This window comes from Amphichorda felina, assembly GCF_050947745.1.
Source record: "Amphichorda felina strain 45539 chromosome Unknown scaffold_9, whole genome shotgun sequence".
Classification (NCBI taxonomy): domain Eukaryota; kingdom Fungi; phylum Ascomycota; class Sordariomycetes; order Hypocreales; family Bionectriaceae; genus Amphichorda; species Amphichorda felina.
The window spans coordinates 2,467,131-2,484,247 of record NW_028145041.1 but is presented as its reverse complement, the minus strand read 5'-3'; the positions used below and the strand labels follow the sequence as shown (position 1 = coordinate 2,484,247).

The 17,117-nt window shown below is 55.1% G+C and overlaps 6 protein-coding genes across 6 annotated transcripts; 3 read left to right on the top strand and 3 right to left on the bottom strand.

The window, feature by feature from the left end:
• Nucleotides 1-201: 201 nt before the first annotated feature.
• spn4 (septin CDC12) lies at nt 202-1,557 on the top strand (the record flags this gene model as incomplete). The annotated part of the gene is made up of 4 exons (XM_083198704.1): nt 202-306; nt 375-537; nt 606-916; nt 979-1,557. The coding sequence occupies 4 exons, from the start codon at nt 202-204 to the stop codon at nt 1,555-1,557; spliced, it is 1,158 nt and encodes a 385-aa protein (XP_083046439.1).
• A 729-nt stretch (nt 1,558-2,286) lies between these two features.
• On the bottom strand, nt 2,287-3,407 carry PKP2 (protein kinase PKP2; the record flags this gene model as incomplete). The annotated part of the gene is made up of 2 exons (XM_083198703.1): nt 2,287-3,084; nt 3,147-3,407. 2 exons carry the CDS (start codon nt 3,405-3,407, stop codon nt 2,287-2,289), a joined length of 1,059 nt encoding a protein of 352 aa, XP_083046438.1.
• Nucleotides 3,408-6,088: 2,681 nt separating this feature from the next.
• UBP15 (ubiquitin-specific protease UBP15) lies at nt 6,089-10,175 on the top strand (the record flags this gene model as incomplete). Its single annotated transcript, XM_083198702.1, has 9 exons — nt 6,089-6,308; nt 6,405-6,552; nt 6,613-7,072; nt 7,125-8,067; nt 8,123-8,772; nt 8,827-9,459; nt 9,510-9,824; nt 9,881-10,010; nt 10,066-10,175. 9 exons carry the CDS (start codon nt 6,089-6,091, stop codon nt 10,173-10,175), a joined length of 3,609 nt encoding a protein of 1,202 aa, XP_083046437.1.
• Nucleotides 10,176-10,853: 678 nt separating this feature from the next.
• Nucleotides 10,854-12,453, bottom strand: ACO1O0_009352 (asparaginase-domain-containing protein; the record flags this gene model as incomplete). Its single annotated transcript, XM_083198701.1, has 2 exons — nt 10,854-12,223; nt 12,285-12,453. 2 exons carry the CDS (start codon nt 12,451-12,453, stop codon nt 10,854-10,856), a joined length of 1,539 nt encoding a protein of 512 aa, XP_083046436.1.
• A 1,579-nt stretch (nt 12,454-14,032) lies between these two features.
• On the top strand, nt 14,033-15,894 carry BUR1 (kinase-like domain-containing protein; the record flags this gene model as incomplete). Its single annotated transcript, XM_083198700.1, has 6 exons — nt 14,033-14,178; nt 14,243-14,321; nt 14,383-14,485; nt 14,542-14,938; nt 14,993-15,184; nt 15,243-15,894. 6 exons carry the CDS (start codon nt 14,033-14,035, stop codon nt 15,892-15,894), a joined length of 1,569 nt encoding a protein of 522 aa, XP_083046435.1.
• Nucleotides 15,895-16,308: 414 nt separating this feature from the next.
• On the bottom strand, nt 16,309-17,024 carry ACO1O0_009350 (uncharacterized protein; the record flags this gene model as incomplete). The annotated part of the gene is made up of 2 exons (XM_083198699.1): nt 16,309-16,599; nt 16,749-17,024. 2 exons carry the CDS (start codon nt 17,022-17,024, stop codon nt 16,309-16,311), a joined length of 567 nt encoding a protein of 188 aa, XP_083046434.1.
• Between the last annotated feature and the right edge of the window lie 93 nt (nt 17,025-17,117).

The window sequence follows — 17,117 nt, the reverse complement described above, 5'->3', positions numbered from 1 at the left end:
ACTTCGGGAACAGCTCCTCCCAGACTAATCATCACCGCCATAACCTCCTCCTCATCCGCCCTCGACCTCGTCGATCCGGCCTTGCTCCATTGTCCACGATCTGCCCTTCGACTGCAGCTTCGTGACCGTCTTCTTCTAGCTCTGGAATAGCTCGAGCTCACCTCCACCTGCCTCCCATTCCCACACCGCGTCTCCGTCACAATGGCTCCTCCCGCTGCTGAGAGCGCCTCGCCGATTGGCATTGCCAATCTGCCCAACCAGCGACACAAGATTGTTGCCAAGCGAGGTGCTGGCTTCACCATCATGGTACGCCGCCACTATCCCTATCCACTTCTTCGCCCCCCACCCCCGTGTGCAGAGCTGACAGATGTTAGGTTGCTGGCGAGTCCGGCCTGGGCAAGACGACCTTCATCAACACCCTCTTCTCCACCACTATCAAGAACTATGCCGACCACAAGCGCCGCCACCAGAAGCAGGTCGACAAGACTGTCGAAATCGAGATCACCAAGGCCGAGCTCGAGGAGAAGTTTTTCAAGGGTAGGCAGGCACATGTTGCCCCTGTCTCAGAAGCTATATTGGGGTACAAGCTGATGTCGTTTTTACAGTCCGCCTGACCGTCATTGACACCCCCGGATTCGGTGACTACGTCAACAACCGTGACTCGTGGATGCCCATCATCGAGTTCCTCGACGACCAGCACGAGTCCTACATGCTTCAGGAGCAGCAGCCCCGCCGCCAGGACAAGATCGACCTGCGTGTCCACGCCTGCCTGTACTTCATCCGCCCTACCGGCCATACCCTCAAGCCCCTCGACATTGAGGTCATGAAGAGGCTCTGCTCCCGTGTCAACCTGATCCCTGTCATTGCCAAGGCCGACACCCTCAGCCCTGCCGACCTGGCCAAGTTCAAGCAAAGAGTACGTCCTGGGAACAAAGCAAAGGTGTTGTTGCGGCGACCACGGTGCTAACAAATCGTCAGATTGTCTCCGTCATTGAGGCTCAGAACATCAAGATCTACCAGCCCCCCATCGAGGAGGACGACGAGGCCGCCGCCCAGCACGCTCGCAGCCTCATGGCTGCTATGCCCTTCGCCGTCATCGGCTCTGAGAAGGACGTCAAGACTGGCGACGGCCGCATCGTCAAGGGCCGCCAGTACTCGTGGGGTGTTGCCGAGGTCGAGAACGAGGACCACTGCGACTTCAAGAAGCTCCGCTCCATTCTGATCCGCACCCACATGCTTGACCTCATCCACACCACCGAGGAGCAGCACTACGAGGCCTACCGCGCTCAGCAGATGGAGACGCGCAAGTTTGGCGAGGCCCGCCCCAGGAAGCTCGACAACCCCAAGTTCAAGGAGGAGGAGGAGGCCCTCCGCAAGCGCTTCACGGAGCAGGTCAAGATCGAGGAGCAGCGCTTCCGCCAGTGGGAGCAGAAGCTCATTGCCGAGCGCGACCGCCTCAACAAGGATCTCGAGCAGACCCACGCCCAGATCAAGCAGCTCGAGTCCGAGCTCGAGAACATGCAGGGCAGCGCCGTCCGCAGCCACGGACGTCGCTAAACCTGTCCCCTTACTCCCCGGTCTCGCGCCTTTGGGCCGTTCTTTTGCGGTTTCCCTCTCTTACCTGCTGCTCCCGTTTGGGGTTTGGAGTTGAAAAGATACAAAATGGTTCAAGAATACCACTACATACGGAAGGGGAGCAATCACGGATAATCTTGCCGGCTACGTCCAGGGAATAGTAGTTGGGGTGGGGAGGGGTTGTTTCTCGTCTGCAACAGTATAGGCTCGGGCACGTAGAGGTCTTCTTCTCTGGTTTCGGTTTCTTGCAAGCGGGCGAGTTGAGAAAAAGAACAATAGGATTGCGGCAGCCTCTGGAGACAACAGCAGACGAGCAGAACCTGTGGTGGAAAGCTTTTGATAGTGTCTTGTCATATCTTATTACTCCTATTTTTTTTACTCGAGCCAATTCTCTCAGCTAGGTACTTTTTAGTCCCTGATGTAATTCATTCTCAAGCTTTTTACGACGGGACCGGTGCAAACAACTCTGGGAACTTTCAAAGTGACTGCATTAATAAGTAAGCAGTATTAGTCTAACAACCACTAGTATCCCAAGACGAAGGACTCCCTTTCCCATCAATGCACAACTCCTTCACGACAACCCAATTCGACAGTAGTCTCTGTAGTAACGTAATTATACCCAACTCCATGCTCCGAACCCTTAAACACCCGCCAGAGAAACCCATTGCACAAATTGCCCTTCCCATCCTACTGCGCACCGAAATTCGCCTACTAGACTGCATCCATGCTTGCACGCGTCACGACCTGCTCGTTCTTGTTCCCCAGCCTCGAAATCTGGAGGAACACATCGACGCCGTAGCCCTCAAGGCTGTGCAGCTCGAGACTTCCCGCCCAGTACTCAGCGTAGACGCGGCTCAGGGGCAGGCCCATGCCGAGACGCAGGTCAGGCGGCCGGCTGGTGAGGGAGGAGAGGGAGCTTTGGTAAGGTGGGGTCTTGAGGTCGACGCGGCCGAGCTCGTCCTCGACCCCCAGCTCCTGCATTGTCGCAGCCATGCGTGGGACACGATTCAGATTCTCTAGGCGCTGCTGGCTGAGGGGGCCCTTGCTGAAGGCCCAGAGGTAGGGGAGCTCTTGACGAGGGATCCCACCCCCAAGATCCGAGATCCGGATGGTGGCATGCTGGGGCGCCTCGGCGATGGTCACTTCAATGGGCGGTGGGGCCTCGGTCGGGCTACCGTGTGTGCGATGGCGGTCGATGACGGCCTGGACCGAATTGCGCAGGAGCTCGCCGATAATGTACTCGAGGTGGCTAAGAATGAAAGGGAAACTAGTCTCGAGGTGGCCTTCTATGCGAATTTCGGGTATCTTGACGTCTGGGGGGTTGGTGGAGCGCGCAATCTTCTTTATAGCCTCCGCGCAGCTCTCGATGACCTTCTTGGCGTTACATTTGATAAACACCTCGCCAATGAAGTCAGACTCGGAAAGCTTAGCCCCAGGGGAGAAGTATGGAGAGTTGTATGTCTCGGTGAGGGAGAGGTGCTGCTCGGCAATGACACGGCGACTGATACGCTGCGGGACGATGAATGTCAGTGCGCTGAGGTATCCGGGGTACATTCAAATGGACGGCTCACGGATTTAAGAATAGTGTTCATGAAGCGATCCATCTCCTTGCCGTCGACGAGACCTTCGCATTCGTGGATACCCATGGCCAGCTTGGGTATCACAGTCAGGTGCTTCTGGAGGTTGTTGCTGATGACTTCGCACAAGCGGTCATTATCATCCAACGTCTTGATCTCCTTGACCTTCCGGAATGTGTCGAACGCGTTGTAGTATAGATTGTAGACATCGTTGATATGGGTATTCGTCACGACAACGTAGGGAAGTTGCTGCATATCGCGTATTCGGTGGGCTATCCTGCGAACAGGGAGCTCGAGTCAGTCCCGGTTTGGTAGAGGCAGGCCATGGGGTGATTCACCTAGTGGGCAGTTCGGTCCGCACATAATTGGCAGAGCTGATCAACCGCTGCTCGGTCAATGAGCGGCCAAATACCATGAGTTGGCGCAGACTGATAGGCCGCGCCTCTTTAGCAACCCACCTGCGAATGTCAGCACGTTACTTGGAGCTTGAGAGAGCCGACATACTCATCGAGGACGCTGACTGGCCGCCATGTCGGACTGCTAGAGGCCCTCGTTTGGCCCTTTGGAGCGCATGTGCAGTGACAGGGCCCTTCGAGCGAGAGGGGCGACACTGTCAGCCTGCGTTTGCTGGCGTTGCGCAGCGCGGTGGAGAGCATGCCCACGGTTCCATGCACATTCGAGCTTTGGGAGGGCGATGAAGAAGAGGCCGTCGTCTATGGGGATAAAATGACAGAGTAACAGCGTCTACCTATGGAGAAAATTGAAATGCGGTACAGAAAACGACGTGTCCTAGTGATTGGGGAGGGAGAGTGTACAGAGTGACGCACAGGCACAGGTGCCAGAAACATGTTGAGCTCCGAACCTGGAAGCCACCGCCACGGCCCGGAGCTTGATAGATGCAGGTCACTCCTACCCCACATTTGCGATATCGGATCCATCATTCCTTCCAGCCCTCAAATATCTGTACCTTATTCCAGGACCTCGGAACACTGAACTTACAGCATTCGCCATTGCTGCTTACTAGTCCTAGCAAGCATATGACAGTAATGATAAATCCAAACACTGCTCTAAGTTTCTAAAAGGGCGAATGAAAAATCAATCCAATGTTATTGCTATACCGAACAGCACCAAACAGAATGATTAGCACATGTCAGGAGTAAGTAGCCTGGGAATGCCCTTTGGGACACCAATGCGTACACCAGATGCACAGATTTCATGTAATTAATCGTACCACGATGAACTTTGTCCTCAGGCTTCTGCAGAGCTAGTAGGTTGGCAGATACGTGGCCAAGCCTCCCAAAGCCTCTCTCCAGCCACGTGGTTCATCTCGGCGTGGTACTGTGGAAATGTGTAATAAGGCACGTTGCAGTTTTCACCCTGAAGAGGACGTTTACATACTACATTGATAGTATTAGTATAAAACCACATTTCATACAGATAGGTGGGTTGAGTTTCTCCAAGCCATGCACTGTCCATTTCACTCACTCGGGCGTATCCGAGAGTAGAATGCCAGAAGTTTAGGGTAGCCGACTAACTATCCGAGACCGACCATCTGGGAATGTCTGGGAACGTCATTGGAGGGGCGACTTGATGACGCCAAAACGTGCGAACCTATCAAGTTAGTGCGAAACTTCTTAAAGTGGTGACTGAATGGGCTTAGCAACAGGTACCTGATTATCAAACACAAATCTGCCCTTGGATGTGCGGTAAGCGCACCAGACCAACGGCATTAACGGACTGGCAACTTGTCTTCCCCCAGAAGGTATTTCCGCCTAGACAAGCTGATACACGAGTCTGCGTTCTATCAAGCTCTGCTGACTACCTTTCTCATCCTTGTCTTCTCCTCCACCTTCCACTCCCGTTTCTTGTGTCCCAGAGTCTCGACCGCTGGCCGGCAGCCCCGTCCTAGTTCTCTTTCGCCTCCACGCTATCCGTATACCGAGCTTTAGCATACCTTGGGTTACGTACTCTGCTTTGCCGGCCTGCCCTCCCACCTCGGCCCTCTACCAAACACCAACCACGTCGCCACCTGTACCGAGTCGCCCTTATTGGATACGATTCAGGCCTGTGCATTCTAACAAGCCAGTGACGCATCGATAGCGACCTAAGCGGGCGAGCGAGCGATCGAGAGCGATTGATTCTGCGAGCGAACGTTCGAAAAAACCCCACCTCCAACACCACGGCCAATTCTTGCTGGAGCCGAGCAACAAGAGGCCAGCCGCACGCGACGTAAGGTCCCAGAAGCCGCCGCCGTCGTCGCTGCTTGCGCTGTGCCTGAGAAGGAGCTGCGTGCGACCTCGAGAAAATGGTAAGCCTCCTGTGTACAAGAGATACTCATGCTAGCTTTCCCCTGCCGTTTGCCGATGGGCAAACATCTGTGTTCAGCCTTGCCCAAAGATCACCGAGAGTTGGCCTTGCTTGGATCTGGGGTATGGCGAGCGCGCGTTGGGCGCAGGGAGCGATGCAGTCCAATACAGTGCAGTGCAGTGCAGTGCAGTGTTTGGCTGCGGAAGACTATGCCATGACACGTCTTGTCATGCCTCGTCATGCCTTGCCGTGCTATGCCATGTCGTGCCATACCAGACGTCGAGGAGCTCAAGCCAAGCAGCGCAGCTACCCACCTTACCTACCCAGGCCAGTGCCTATCCCATTTGCGTGAGGCGCCTGCCTCCTCCCCTTGGGTCTCTCTTCCTGAGGAAGGACTGGCGACTTGAGGTTGCCATCTGAGCCCGTGGAAGGCACATCCCCAAACGTCACCAGTTGAACACCGACCCCGTTGCCCTCACTGTGCATTCTACTTCCTCTGCACCATTGACATTTCAACCTGCCCTCGCATCCCCGCAGTCATCAGTTGAATACCTAGCATCCGCCTGTTCCATTTTCCTTGCCTTGGAATTGTTCTATTAGGCTGTCGGAAAAATCCACACTGTGCCATCATGACGCGCATCACTGGGAGGCTGTCGGTTCGACGCAGAGCTGACCAAGAGCCACGCAAACAGGCCTACAACGCGCCGTCACCCAACGAGATGGTGATGGACACGGGCGACTACGTCGGCGTCAACAACGACCCGGAGAAGGACCCTGTCGCCATCATCAACCCCGATAATCTCGAGCAAGAGGGCGACCAGCTGCAAGACCTGCCCCTCGCCAACGATTGTGCGTCCACCCCACCTCTGCGCCTCTGCGCCGCCTTCCCCCGCGTAATTCGTCACCCTCCCCGCGTCTCAAGCTAACATCGGTGCTTCCGCGTAGATGAGGCTATGAAGGAACTGGTCTTGCCCCCACTAGTCGATGAGCCTAAGATTTTGGGAGACTATGAACACACCTGGACGGTTGACAACTGGCGCGATCGAAGTAAAAGAGAGCATGGTCCTGTCTTTGAGGCGGGTGGCTATCCATGGTATGTCGGGAAACTGCATTCCCCTCTAGATTCGTTGTCGTTGACCCATCCCTCTTCTAGGCGCATACTCCTTTTCCCACACGGTAATGCCGTCGACCAGTGCTCGATTTACCTTGAACATGGCTTTGAAGCAGACCAGATCCCTGAGAACTGGAGCTGTTGCGTCCAGTTTGGCCTGGTCCTCTGGAACCCCAACGACCCGACCTTGTACTGCCACCATGCTGCCCACCATCGATTCACCAAGGAAGAGGGCGACTGGGGGTTCACTCGTTTCGTAGAGCTCCGGCGAATGTTCAATGTCCCATGGGAAGGAAGCAGCCGGCCACTATGCGAAAACGAGACGGCCAACATCACAGCGTACCTGCGGTTTGTCGAGGACGAGACGGGTGTTCTATGGCACAACTTCAACAACTATGATTCTAAGACAGAGACTGGCTTTGTCGGACTCAAGAACCAGGGCGCCACCTGCTACCTCAACTCTCTCCTTCAATCGCTGTATTTCACCAACTTATTTCGAAAGGTTTGATAACCCCCACTTACCGCTGGTCTTCATCATTTGCTGAGCATCGCAGGCTGTTTACGAAATCCCCACAGAGAACGATCAGAGCATGCAAAATAGTGCATATACCCTTCAGCGCCTATTTTATCAACTCCAGACCTCTGACCAGGCAGTCGGAACCGCCGAACTGACCAAGTCTTTTGGTTGGGAAACTCGCCATATCTTCGAGCAACAAGATGTCCAGGAATTGTCTCGCAAACTCATGGAGAGGCTCGAGGAGAAGATGAAGGGAACCAAATCTGAGAACGTTCTCCCCCAGATGTTCAGCGGAAAGATCAAGACGTACATCTCCTGCATCAATGTTGACTATGAATCGAGCCGCATCGAAGACTTTTGGGACATCCAGCTTAATGTCAGCGGAAACAGGACTCTTCTGGACTCATTCAAGGACTACATTCAGGTTGAGAAGCTCGAGGGCGACAACCAGTACTTTGCTGGTGATCAGTACAAGTTGCAGGATGCCAACAAGGGGGTCATCTTCACCAGCTTCCCTGACGTCCTACACCTGCAGCTGAAGCGCTTCGAGTACGATATCCAGCGAGATATGATGATGAAGATCAATGACCGGTACGAGTTCCCTGAAGCTTTTGACGCAGGCCCCTACCTCTCCCAGGATGCCGACATGTCGGAACCCTGGGAATATCAGCTTCACGGCGTCCTCGTCCACAGCGGTGACTTGAACGCTGGTCACTACTATGCTTTCCTGAAACCTGGCAAAGAAGGCTGGTTCTACAAGTACGATGACGACAAGGTTACAAAGGCAACGCTCCGGGAGGTGCTGGAGGACAACTTTGGCGGAGAATATAGGACACCCAACGGCTATCCTCGTGCACCCATGCAGAAGAAGGCACCCATCATGCGCCAAAACAGCGCCTATATGTTGGTGTATATCCGAAAAACCCGACTCGATAAGATACTTTGCCCTGTGTCCAAGAATGACGCGCCCAAACATCTTCGTAAGCAGTGGCATTTCACTTGTATACATCTCCTTTTACGCTAATGTAAAAACAGAACAACGATTCGAAGAGGAGACGGCCCTTAAGGACGCCAGGCGGCGAGAACAGAAGGAAGCCCATCTCTATATGACGGTCAAGGTCATCACTGATGAAACATTCCGCAATTATGGCGGCACAGACCTTGCTCTGATGGATAGCGACCATGCATCCGACCCTTCTGCCCCCTTCTCGCTCCGACTCCGCCGTGCTATGACAGTGGGAGAATTCATCGACTTCTTTGCTAAGGAGAACGACAAAGACCCCAGGAGATTACGTCCCTGGGTGATGGTCAACCGCCAGAACAAGACAATCCGGCCAGATCAACCTATCATGGACCTGGCGCCGACTATTGAAGAAGTCTTTGCTAGGTCAGCTGCTTCCCGAGATACTTGCTTGCGCCTGTGGGTCGAGGAAGCGGAAGAGGTTGATGAGGAGGGCAACGCTATCTGGCAATCCTATTCCAGCCAGCCCAACGGTGTCCTCGTCAAAAATGATACCATTCTCCTGCTGTTGAAGCATTTTGATGCTGAGAAGCAAACGCTGAGGGGTGTTGGCCATGTCTATATTGGTAAGGATAAGAAGGTCGAAGAACTCGTCCCGCTCATCGTGAAGAAGATGGGCTGGGCAGAGAAGTTGGCGTCGGAAGACAAACTGCTCTTGTGGGAGGTATGGTGTTGATTCTGCCCTCAAAGTCCCCGACGAGACACTGACACGGTGCAGGAAATCAAACCAAACATGATCGACCCGATGAACCCCAAGAAAACTTTGAAGGGCGCCGAACTGCAAGACGGCGATATTGTTTGCTTCCAGAGAGCCCCCGAGCGCAAGGCCGAATCGGCTGCGGCCGCGGACAAGCCGCTACAGCAATCGTATGCCCATCCAGATGAACTATTGTTCCAGCCAGAGCTGACAAGTCATAGCACCAACAAGCTCTCTGACAGGTTTGAGGATGCCAAAGAATACTATGACTTCCTCGAGCACAAGAGGGTGGTTAAGTTCCTCCCCTATCCGGCTAGGAGTGACGGCTCGGATTTCGACCCGTTCGAGCTCGTGCTCAACTCCAAGATCAACTATGACACTCTCTCGGAGCGGGTCGGTGCCCACCTTGGAGTTCCTGCAACACACATTCGTTTCTGGACAGTCAACGCCGCTACGAACAATCCCAAGGCCCCTGTTAGGCGTGGAACCAATCCCAGCCTACGGCAAATCCTACACCCAATGGGAAGCAGCACATTTAGCTCCAGCCAGAGGAATGACGCCTTCTATCTCGAAATCCTTGAGATGAGCCTCGCCGAGTTCGACACGAAGAAGACCATCAAGGTTAACTGGTTGACCGAGGGTATCACGAAAGAGGTATGCCTGGTGGACACTGTGCAACCCCGCGTTTTGCTAACAGTTGTTAGGACCAATATGATCTTCTTGTCCCCAAGTCGGGCACGTTGGAGGACTTGATCCAAGCTCTGATCAAGAAGGCTCAAATCCCCGACGAAACAGAAGGCGGGCGAATCCGGATCTACGAGACGAACTCTAACCGAGTCTATCGTGAACCCCCGAGAGACAACCCTGTCTTGAACCTCAGCGATTACACGCAAATATACGCTGAGCGAGTACCTGAAGAGGAGCTGTCTGCCGACGAGAACAACTTTATCCAAGTGTTTCACTTCCAGAACGAGGTCAACCGGACACACGGCGTACCGTTCAAGTTCCTTTTGGTCGAGGTATGTTTGCGGAAAGAACAAGGATAGCCATGGCGGTAGCACTAACAGGCACCCAGGGTGAGAAGTTTGCCGACACGAAGAAGCGCCTCGAAAAACGCACTGGTCTGAAAGGCAAGAGCTTTGAAAAGATCAAGTTTGCTGTTGTGCGGCGCGCTAACTACTCGAAACCACAATACCTGAACGATGGTGAGTTCATGCCTGGCTGTATAACTTGAACCAAAGGCTAATTCAACTGTGGTAGATGATGAGCTATGGAATGCGGCGTCCTCTGAGGACGATTATCTTGGTCTAGACCATATGGATAGAACACGATCAGTGAGAAACGGCGCCGGAGACCTCTTCCTTCGATGAGCGATTGTGTATGATGGGAGCTGAGCTCCGAGGAAGAACTTGCTGCCGAGATCGGCTGCATGGGATTGAGCATATGAGTATTGGTTCGACCAGCGTTATGCGGATCTTTGCACTCGGTACGTTTGTTGTATGATGATAGGGGAGGAGGTGGATGCAGGAAAGTAGAAGAGCTTTCTCAGGGCAACGAAATATTACTAGTAGTTTGTAGGCTAGTAGATTCGACGAAACAGAAAATAACAAAGGCCAAACAAGACAGATGGGGAGGTGCGGCCCAACGCGAGCGGTAGCTCGGGGTTACACTCGATCGAGGGTTGGACTTATGGTAACAATCTTGGATTTGGGTGTGCTTTGGGGACTACTCTACCGCCTAGGAGTCTGGGTACATTTCAACGTATTAGCTTCATTTAAAACATGCAATCGCCTACTTCAGGGTTCACAGAAGAGCTCGGTCAGCATCAGTCCATTTCCGGCATGCTTCATGAAGAACAACTTTGGGCCTGCTGCTCATTCGAAAGGGTTTGTGCTCGCGGCTAGTTGTGATCTCCTTTTCTAGTATAGTAAGGCTGTAAGCGCTTGCGGACTCTAAAATCACGTCTAAAAACATAAAAAAAAAATCACTAGGACAATACACAAAGGGCACTTTTATGGTCTTCCCCCTCTTCGGTATCGGGCTACTATTCACATCTTGCGCCAGGGTCCTCGCTCGACCTCCTCGACGGAGAGGTGGGCACCCGCCTGCTTGAGTAGACTGGCGCACTCGTCCTTGCCGCAGAGCGTGGCAAGGAAGAGGGGCGAGTTGTCGGCGCGGTTGCGCTCGTGAACGCTGGCGCCACGCTGGAGGAGCTCGCGCATGATGGCGATGTTGCCGGAGACGGCGGCGAGGTGGACGGCCGTGTTGCCGGCGTAGTCGGCCTGGGTGAGGAGCTGGGCGCCGTCGCCCTCGAGGAGGCCCTGGACCGAGGGGATGTCGTCCTGCTGGATGGCGTAGCCGAGGGCGGCGAAGGCGGACTGGGCCGGGGTGAGGCGGGAAGCGGCCGAGTCGAGGGGCGAAGAGGGGTGGGAGAAGGTGGTGGTGGGGAGCTCGGTCATCTCGCCGCGGATGGAGCGGGTGAGGTGGGCGGCGACGTCGGCGCGGGAGAGAGTGGGGAGTGCGAGGAGATAGGAGAGCTTGGTGAGGGCGGCCTCAACGGTGAGATCGAGGCCGAAGATGACACCGGCGCGGCCGAGGTGGGTGCCGGGGGCGTAGACAGGAGAGACGAAGCCAGAGACACACTGAGAGACGTTGATGACGATGACGCCGCGCCCGATGGCGTCACGGATCACGCGGGTAAGGGGACCGTCAGGGCCGCCAGGGACGTTGCCCATGCCAAAGGTCTCGAGGATAAGGCCGCGGAGGTCGGGGAGACGGAGGACGGCATCGACCATCTCGGGCTTAATGCCGGGGAAGACGCGGAGAGAGGCGACATGGGCAGTGTCGAGGTCCGTGGCGACGTGGAATTCGGCAATGGTGGTGGGACGGAGGACGAGGGACCAGTTGACTTCGATACCAAGGCCGTTAACCTTGGCGAGGGGCTCGCAGTTGGGGCTGGCAAAAGCCTCGAAGGAGGCAGAGGAGACCTTGGTGGTGCGGTTGCCACGGTAGAGCTTGTGATGGAAGAAGAGGGCAACCTCAGGGATAATGAAGGTGCCGGCGATGATGAGAGAACCTAGGAGATTGTCGACGGCGTCGGACTGGAGGGTGAAGATGGGGGCCTGGGAGCCGGTGAGAATGACGGGCTTTCCCAGGTTGGACATCATGAAGGAGAGGGCCGAGGCAGTGTGGGCGAGGGAGTCGGTGCCGTGGAGGATGACGAAGCCGTCGAAGAGATGGTAGTTGTCCTTGACGGCCATAGCCATGGCGGCCCAGTCGTGGGCGCCCATGGAGCTCGAGTCGAGCAGCGGGTCGAACTCGAGCATGGCGTAGCGCACATGGCGCTGGTAAGAGGTGGGCGGCGTCCGCAAGCTATCGATAGAGATTTGCTTGCCTCTACGGACGGCCTGGAGTGTGACTGGGAAGTGTCAGTTCAGTGCTCTGGTAGAAGGAAGCCAGTGATGCTGGGGGAGAATCACCTTTGGGGCTAGACATGTCGTTGAAGGAAGGCCTAGGGGCCATGGCGCTGTCCATGAAGCCCTGGCTCGGTTGTAGGCCATCAGGGCCATGCTGCATGCAAATGGTACCTCCAGTGCCTATGATCAAGACGCGAGACTCGGGGAGAGTGGCATCAAGGTGCTGCCCCATGGCTGGGGTGAGGTGCTCTTGTCTCATTTCTCTTCCGTCGATATAGAGGAGCCGTAGAAGAGTCTCGGAGGAGTCGCAGTGCCCACCTTCAAAAATTGGGCAAGGTCAACATTCTGTGGGATGTCACCAGTTTATTCCGGCCGGTGAAAACCCTGGTATCCCAGCTGACTTGACACTAGACGTCTGGATATTCTCGGATGTTGGATAAGGGTGGTGGAACAAGGCCGGGTAGCGACGGTTGGTTTTGGTGGCCAGGCCAGTCAGCATAGTATTACCTACTAGTACTTACCTACCTTAGCTAAAGCAATATCATCCGCTGTTTTGCTTTGGGCATGGCAAGTAAGAAGCAACCTCTCCATCACTCGAGAGGGGCGCTGGACGGCGGCACTTGTCGCGCGACACACTGGTATTCGACTAGTACGTAGCCTTTAAGAATACGTAAGTGGCCCACTGGGGCAGATGTTCCCGGAGAGCATTGCCGCGTAATATCTCCGAGTGGCACTCAGTAGTCTGTACCAAGGCCTCTAGGCTCGGAGAGCCTAGCGACTCGGTGAGTGATGAGGCCAGCGTGGTGGCTTGCCCAAGGTTCAGGCATCAGAGGCGTCGTGCTATTCGCCTGGGCAAGGATCCAGGGACAAAAATAGGAAGAGACATCGGTCGAGGATTTGAGGCCGTACGTCACCGTGCACCAAGGCCGCATCTCGATTCGGGACATGGAGATGGCTGAGTTGTCGATGGGCGTTTGGATTCCAGATTCCCAAAATCCCACATTGCCCAGAATCGCCAAGAAGGCCTGGAGGTGCAGGGGCTGCACCCACTGACGGGACACTGTAACATGGAGTCTAGGGGCAGGGCAGTGACGGTACTGCGCTGAGGGCGCTGAGACGACGCCTCCACTGCACGCTTCAGTGGAATCCGGCAATCGGTTAGCATTGTAACAAAATGCGAGACGCCATCATGTATTAGGCAATGTGCACATTTCTTATACCTATTCGCAGGTGTTTCTATTTGAAATTTATATATATGTTCACAGGTGTATCCATCTATAATATGTGTCTAATGGCTAATACCAGCACTGTATTTATATTCCATTGGCATACGTACGAATACGATGCCTGCAGTTGTGTTAGTGTCTCGCCTTTTGGTGGTAACCACTCCCTGGCAGTCAACTGGCATGCGACTGGCGTGGTGACCTCACGTCACAGGTTCACAGACTTTAGGTTTCTGCCGTCCGCGCCCGCCTGCCCTGCCCATCATCCACTTGCCTATGATTGACTTCAACAAATCCATTCATCCACCATTGTCCTCGACAACCGCCGCAATACCTACGCATTCCACCTTGTTCCTAACCAAAATTTAGCCTCTCTCCTCGCCCCAGTCAGCCCTCGGTCACCATCCGCCCACCACTCCCACACTCCGACCCATATCGAGCTCTTGAATCCTACGAATCCCCCCGTATCCGCGAGGCAATGCCACCCCAACCCACGTCTTGAACTCGTCCCCCCCCTCTCTCCGCCCACATCTCTTCCTCCTCCGCCCGCATCGTGCTTGATCTGTATTCAGGTCCCATTGCACCGTCATGGAAAGACCCCCAGAGCGGACGCCTGAGGGCACTTCGCCGCGCCCTTCGAGCCTCAACCACCAGCGTCCCCGGCGCATATTCCACGGATGCTCGCGCATAACCGACTACGAACTCAAGGGAAAGTTGGGTGAGGGAACATTTGGGTACGAGACCTCCAGCCATGTCACTGCAACATGTGGGATTATGCTGACCTTTGCGCGACCTCAGTGAGGTGTACCGAGCTCGCTCGCGGACCGGCGCCGACGTCGCCTTGAAGAAGATCATCATGCATCACGAGAAAGATGGCGTACGTGGTTGCCGCGAGATGAATACAAAAGCACGACCCGTCTGACCAACGTTGATTCCAGTTCCCCATCACGGCCCTGCGCGAGATCAAGCTTCTCAAACTTTTATCGCACAAGAACGTTGTCCGCCTTGAAGATATGGCCGTCGAGCACCCGACAAAACAGAGTAAGCCGCCCCATCGGCCACGATGCTCGGATACTCGCTGACACGGCTCACCCCAGCCGACAAGCGCAAGAAGCCCATCATGTACATGGTGATGCCCTATATGAATCACGATCTGTCGGGGCTACTAGACAACCCATCCGTCCACCTAAAGGAGCCACAGATCAAGTGCTACATGCTGCAACTTCTCCAGGGCCTGCGCTACCTCCACGACAGCAACATCCTCCACCGTGACATGAAGGCGGCCAACCTCCTCATCAATAACCAGGGTATTCTGCAGATTGCCGACTTTGGCCTAGCAAGGCACTACGATGGCCACACCCCCGTACCAGGGCAACCGATGGGCGAAGGCAGTCGAGACTATACCGGCCTCGTCGTCACGAGGTGGTATCGTCCCCCAGAACTTCTGCTGCAGCTCAGGCAGTACACGACGGCAATTGATGTCTGGGGTGTTGGGTGAGTACCTAGGATCTATCTATCTTGTGGACCTAGTCTAACCTGGCTCATTAGCTGCATCTTTGGCGAGATGCTCGTCGGGAAGCCCATTTTGTCTGGCGAGAGTGATGCTCACCAGCTTGAGCTCATCTGGGATCTGATGGGATCCCCAACTAACGAGACCATGCCAGGTTGGAAAGACCTGCCTGGTGGTAGACACCTGTCTCTTCGCCCACGGCCGGGAAATCTCCAAAACCGTTTCCGAGAGTAAGTCGGAGCCTCGAGATTCCCCGATGGTAGATCAACAGCTGACACAGAACTGCAGATACGGTACAGGAGCAATAAGTTTGCTTAAGGATCTCCTGAAACTAGATTGGAAAACGCGACTGAATGCGGTCGATGCCCTCGAACACCCTTACTTCAAGATGACGCCACTCCCCCTACAGCCGCACGAGATTCCAACATATGAGGAGAGCCACGAGCTCGACCGGAGAAAGTTCCATGATCGCAAAGCCAACCTGCCTCCCGCGCCCAAGGGTGGGACTGTCGGCCTCGGCCCGGACGCGAACGGCGCCACCGCTGGCTTCAACAGTGAGGGTTATGGAAAGAATGGCGCCAATGGCGGGCGCCTCCGTGACGAGCGACGGCCAGCATGGCAACGGGATAGGGGCCCGCCTCCCCGACCACCACCCGGACGGGACGACCCAGACCGGGACCGGGGCCCGCGAGGGAGTCGCGGGCCTCCACGAGGCGCAGGCGACATGGACACCTACATACCCATTTACCGAGGGGACGACGACGGGGGTCGTCGCCGAGACGAGTGGCCGAGAGATGACAGACGACCACCCCGTCCTCCGAGAGATGATCGATGGCAAGAGCGGGATCGGCACACACACAGCCGTAGTCGGTCACCGAACCACGAGAGGGCTCGCGAGCGTGACCGTGAAAGGGAGCGAGTTGAAATGTACCGGCGATAGGCATCCCGGGCATTCTCTCAGAACACCTCTGTTGTTGTTGTTGTTGCCAACAGGGCGGTGAGGAGGTAGCAAGGAACTGTAGTTGGTGGTGCCGTTGCAAAAGAGAGCCTGTCAGCTCCACATACCTTTTCTTCTCTATTCTTTTTTTTTCTGTATCAAAGATTGCTCTACAATGGCCTTATGCCAAGCGGCGTTGGAACGGGGGGGAAAGACGGGGACAGCTTTCAAACGACTTGTTGTACGATTAAGCGACGAGTCATAATAGCGTATCCGGAGTCACCTTGGTTAGGTGAGGGTTTGTAAAGAACCAAAGCAAAAAAAAAAAAAAAAGACTCATTCATAATTAACAGTTGATTACATCCCATGCGAACGATTAAAGATTCATTCATAATTAACAGTTGGTTACATCCCACGTCATAACTCGGCGTCTGACGAACCGTCCTCCTCGTGGATGGTTTGCGACAGGAGCCCCGAGGCTGGCTTACGCCTCGTGACGGGTGATTTGTCGGGCCACTGCCAGTCGGCCTCGCTGGACGACGAGTCATCCCGGATAGAATCGTCTTCATCTTCGAGGTAGCGTCCTCCCCAGCGCTTGGTGTTTTCAGAAGGCCCGTCCTCCTGGATTCCCAGGTAGGAGGTGATGAAGGCGGAGGTCAGGGCCAGGATAAGCCCGGCAATGACGCCGATGAATGCTGCGACACCAAACTGAGGAGGTCGGTCAGTATCGCAACGGAAGCAACGGGCTGGGAGAGAGAGTGGAGTGCATATATTGCTACGTACGAACGTATATAAAGGCTATAGTAGAGGGATGGTCAGCTCTCCATGGGTTTCACGACGACGCGAATGAAGCTCACCTCAAGGGCGGCAACGAAGCCCAGCACAGCCGCAACGCCCGCGGCGAGGTACGAAAACACGTATATCACAGGCGCAAAGACAAATAGAAGGATCCGGCTGATGATGGTGAGCGGTATCAGGAGGGCCTTCCAGGGCAGGGAGAGGAGCGAGGCGACGAGGGAGCCGATCCGGGAGAACCACCAGGACCAGTGGATGCTGGCGAGACCAGTGAAGACAGCGCATAGGGCGACGCCGATGGGCTCGACAATAGCGGAGAGGGCAGCTGGCTCGGCCATTGTAAGGGAGCGGTGAGCGCCGTTGTCACGGGCTGCGGTTATGTGAGGGCCATTAAGATGGATGATATTACTATAGGTAGTTATGTGCCCAGT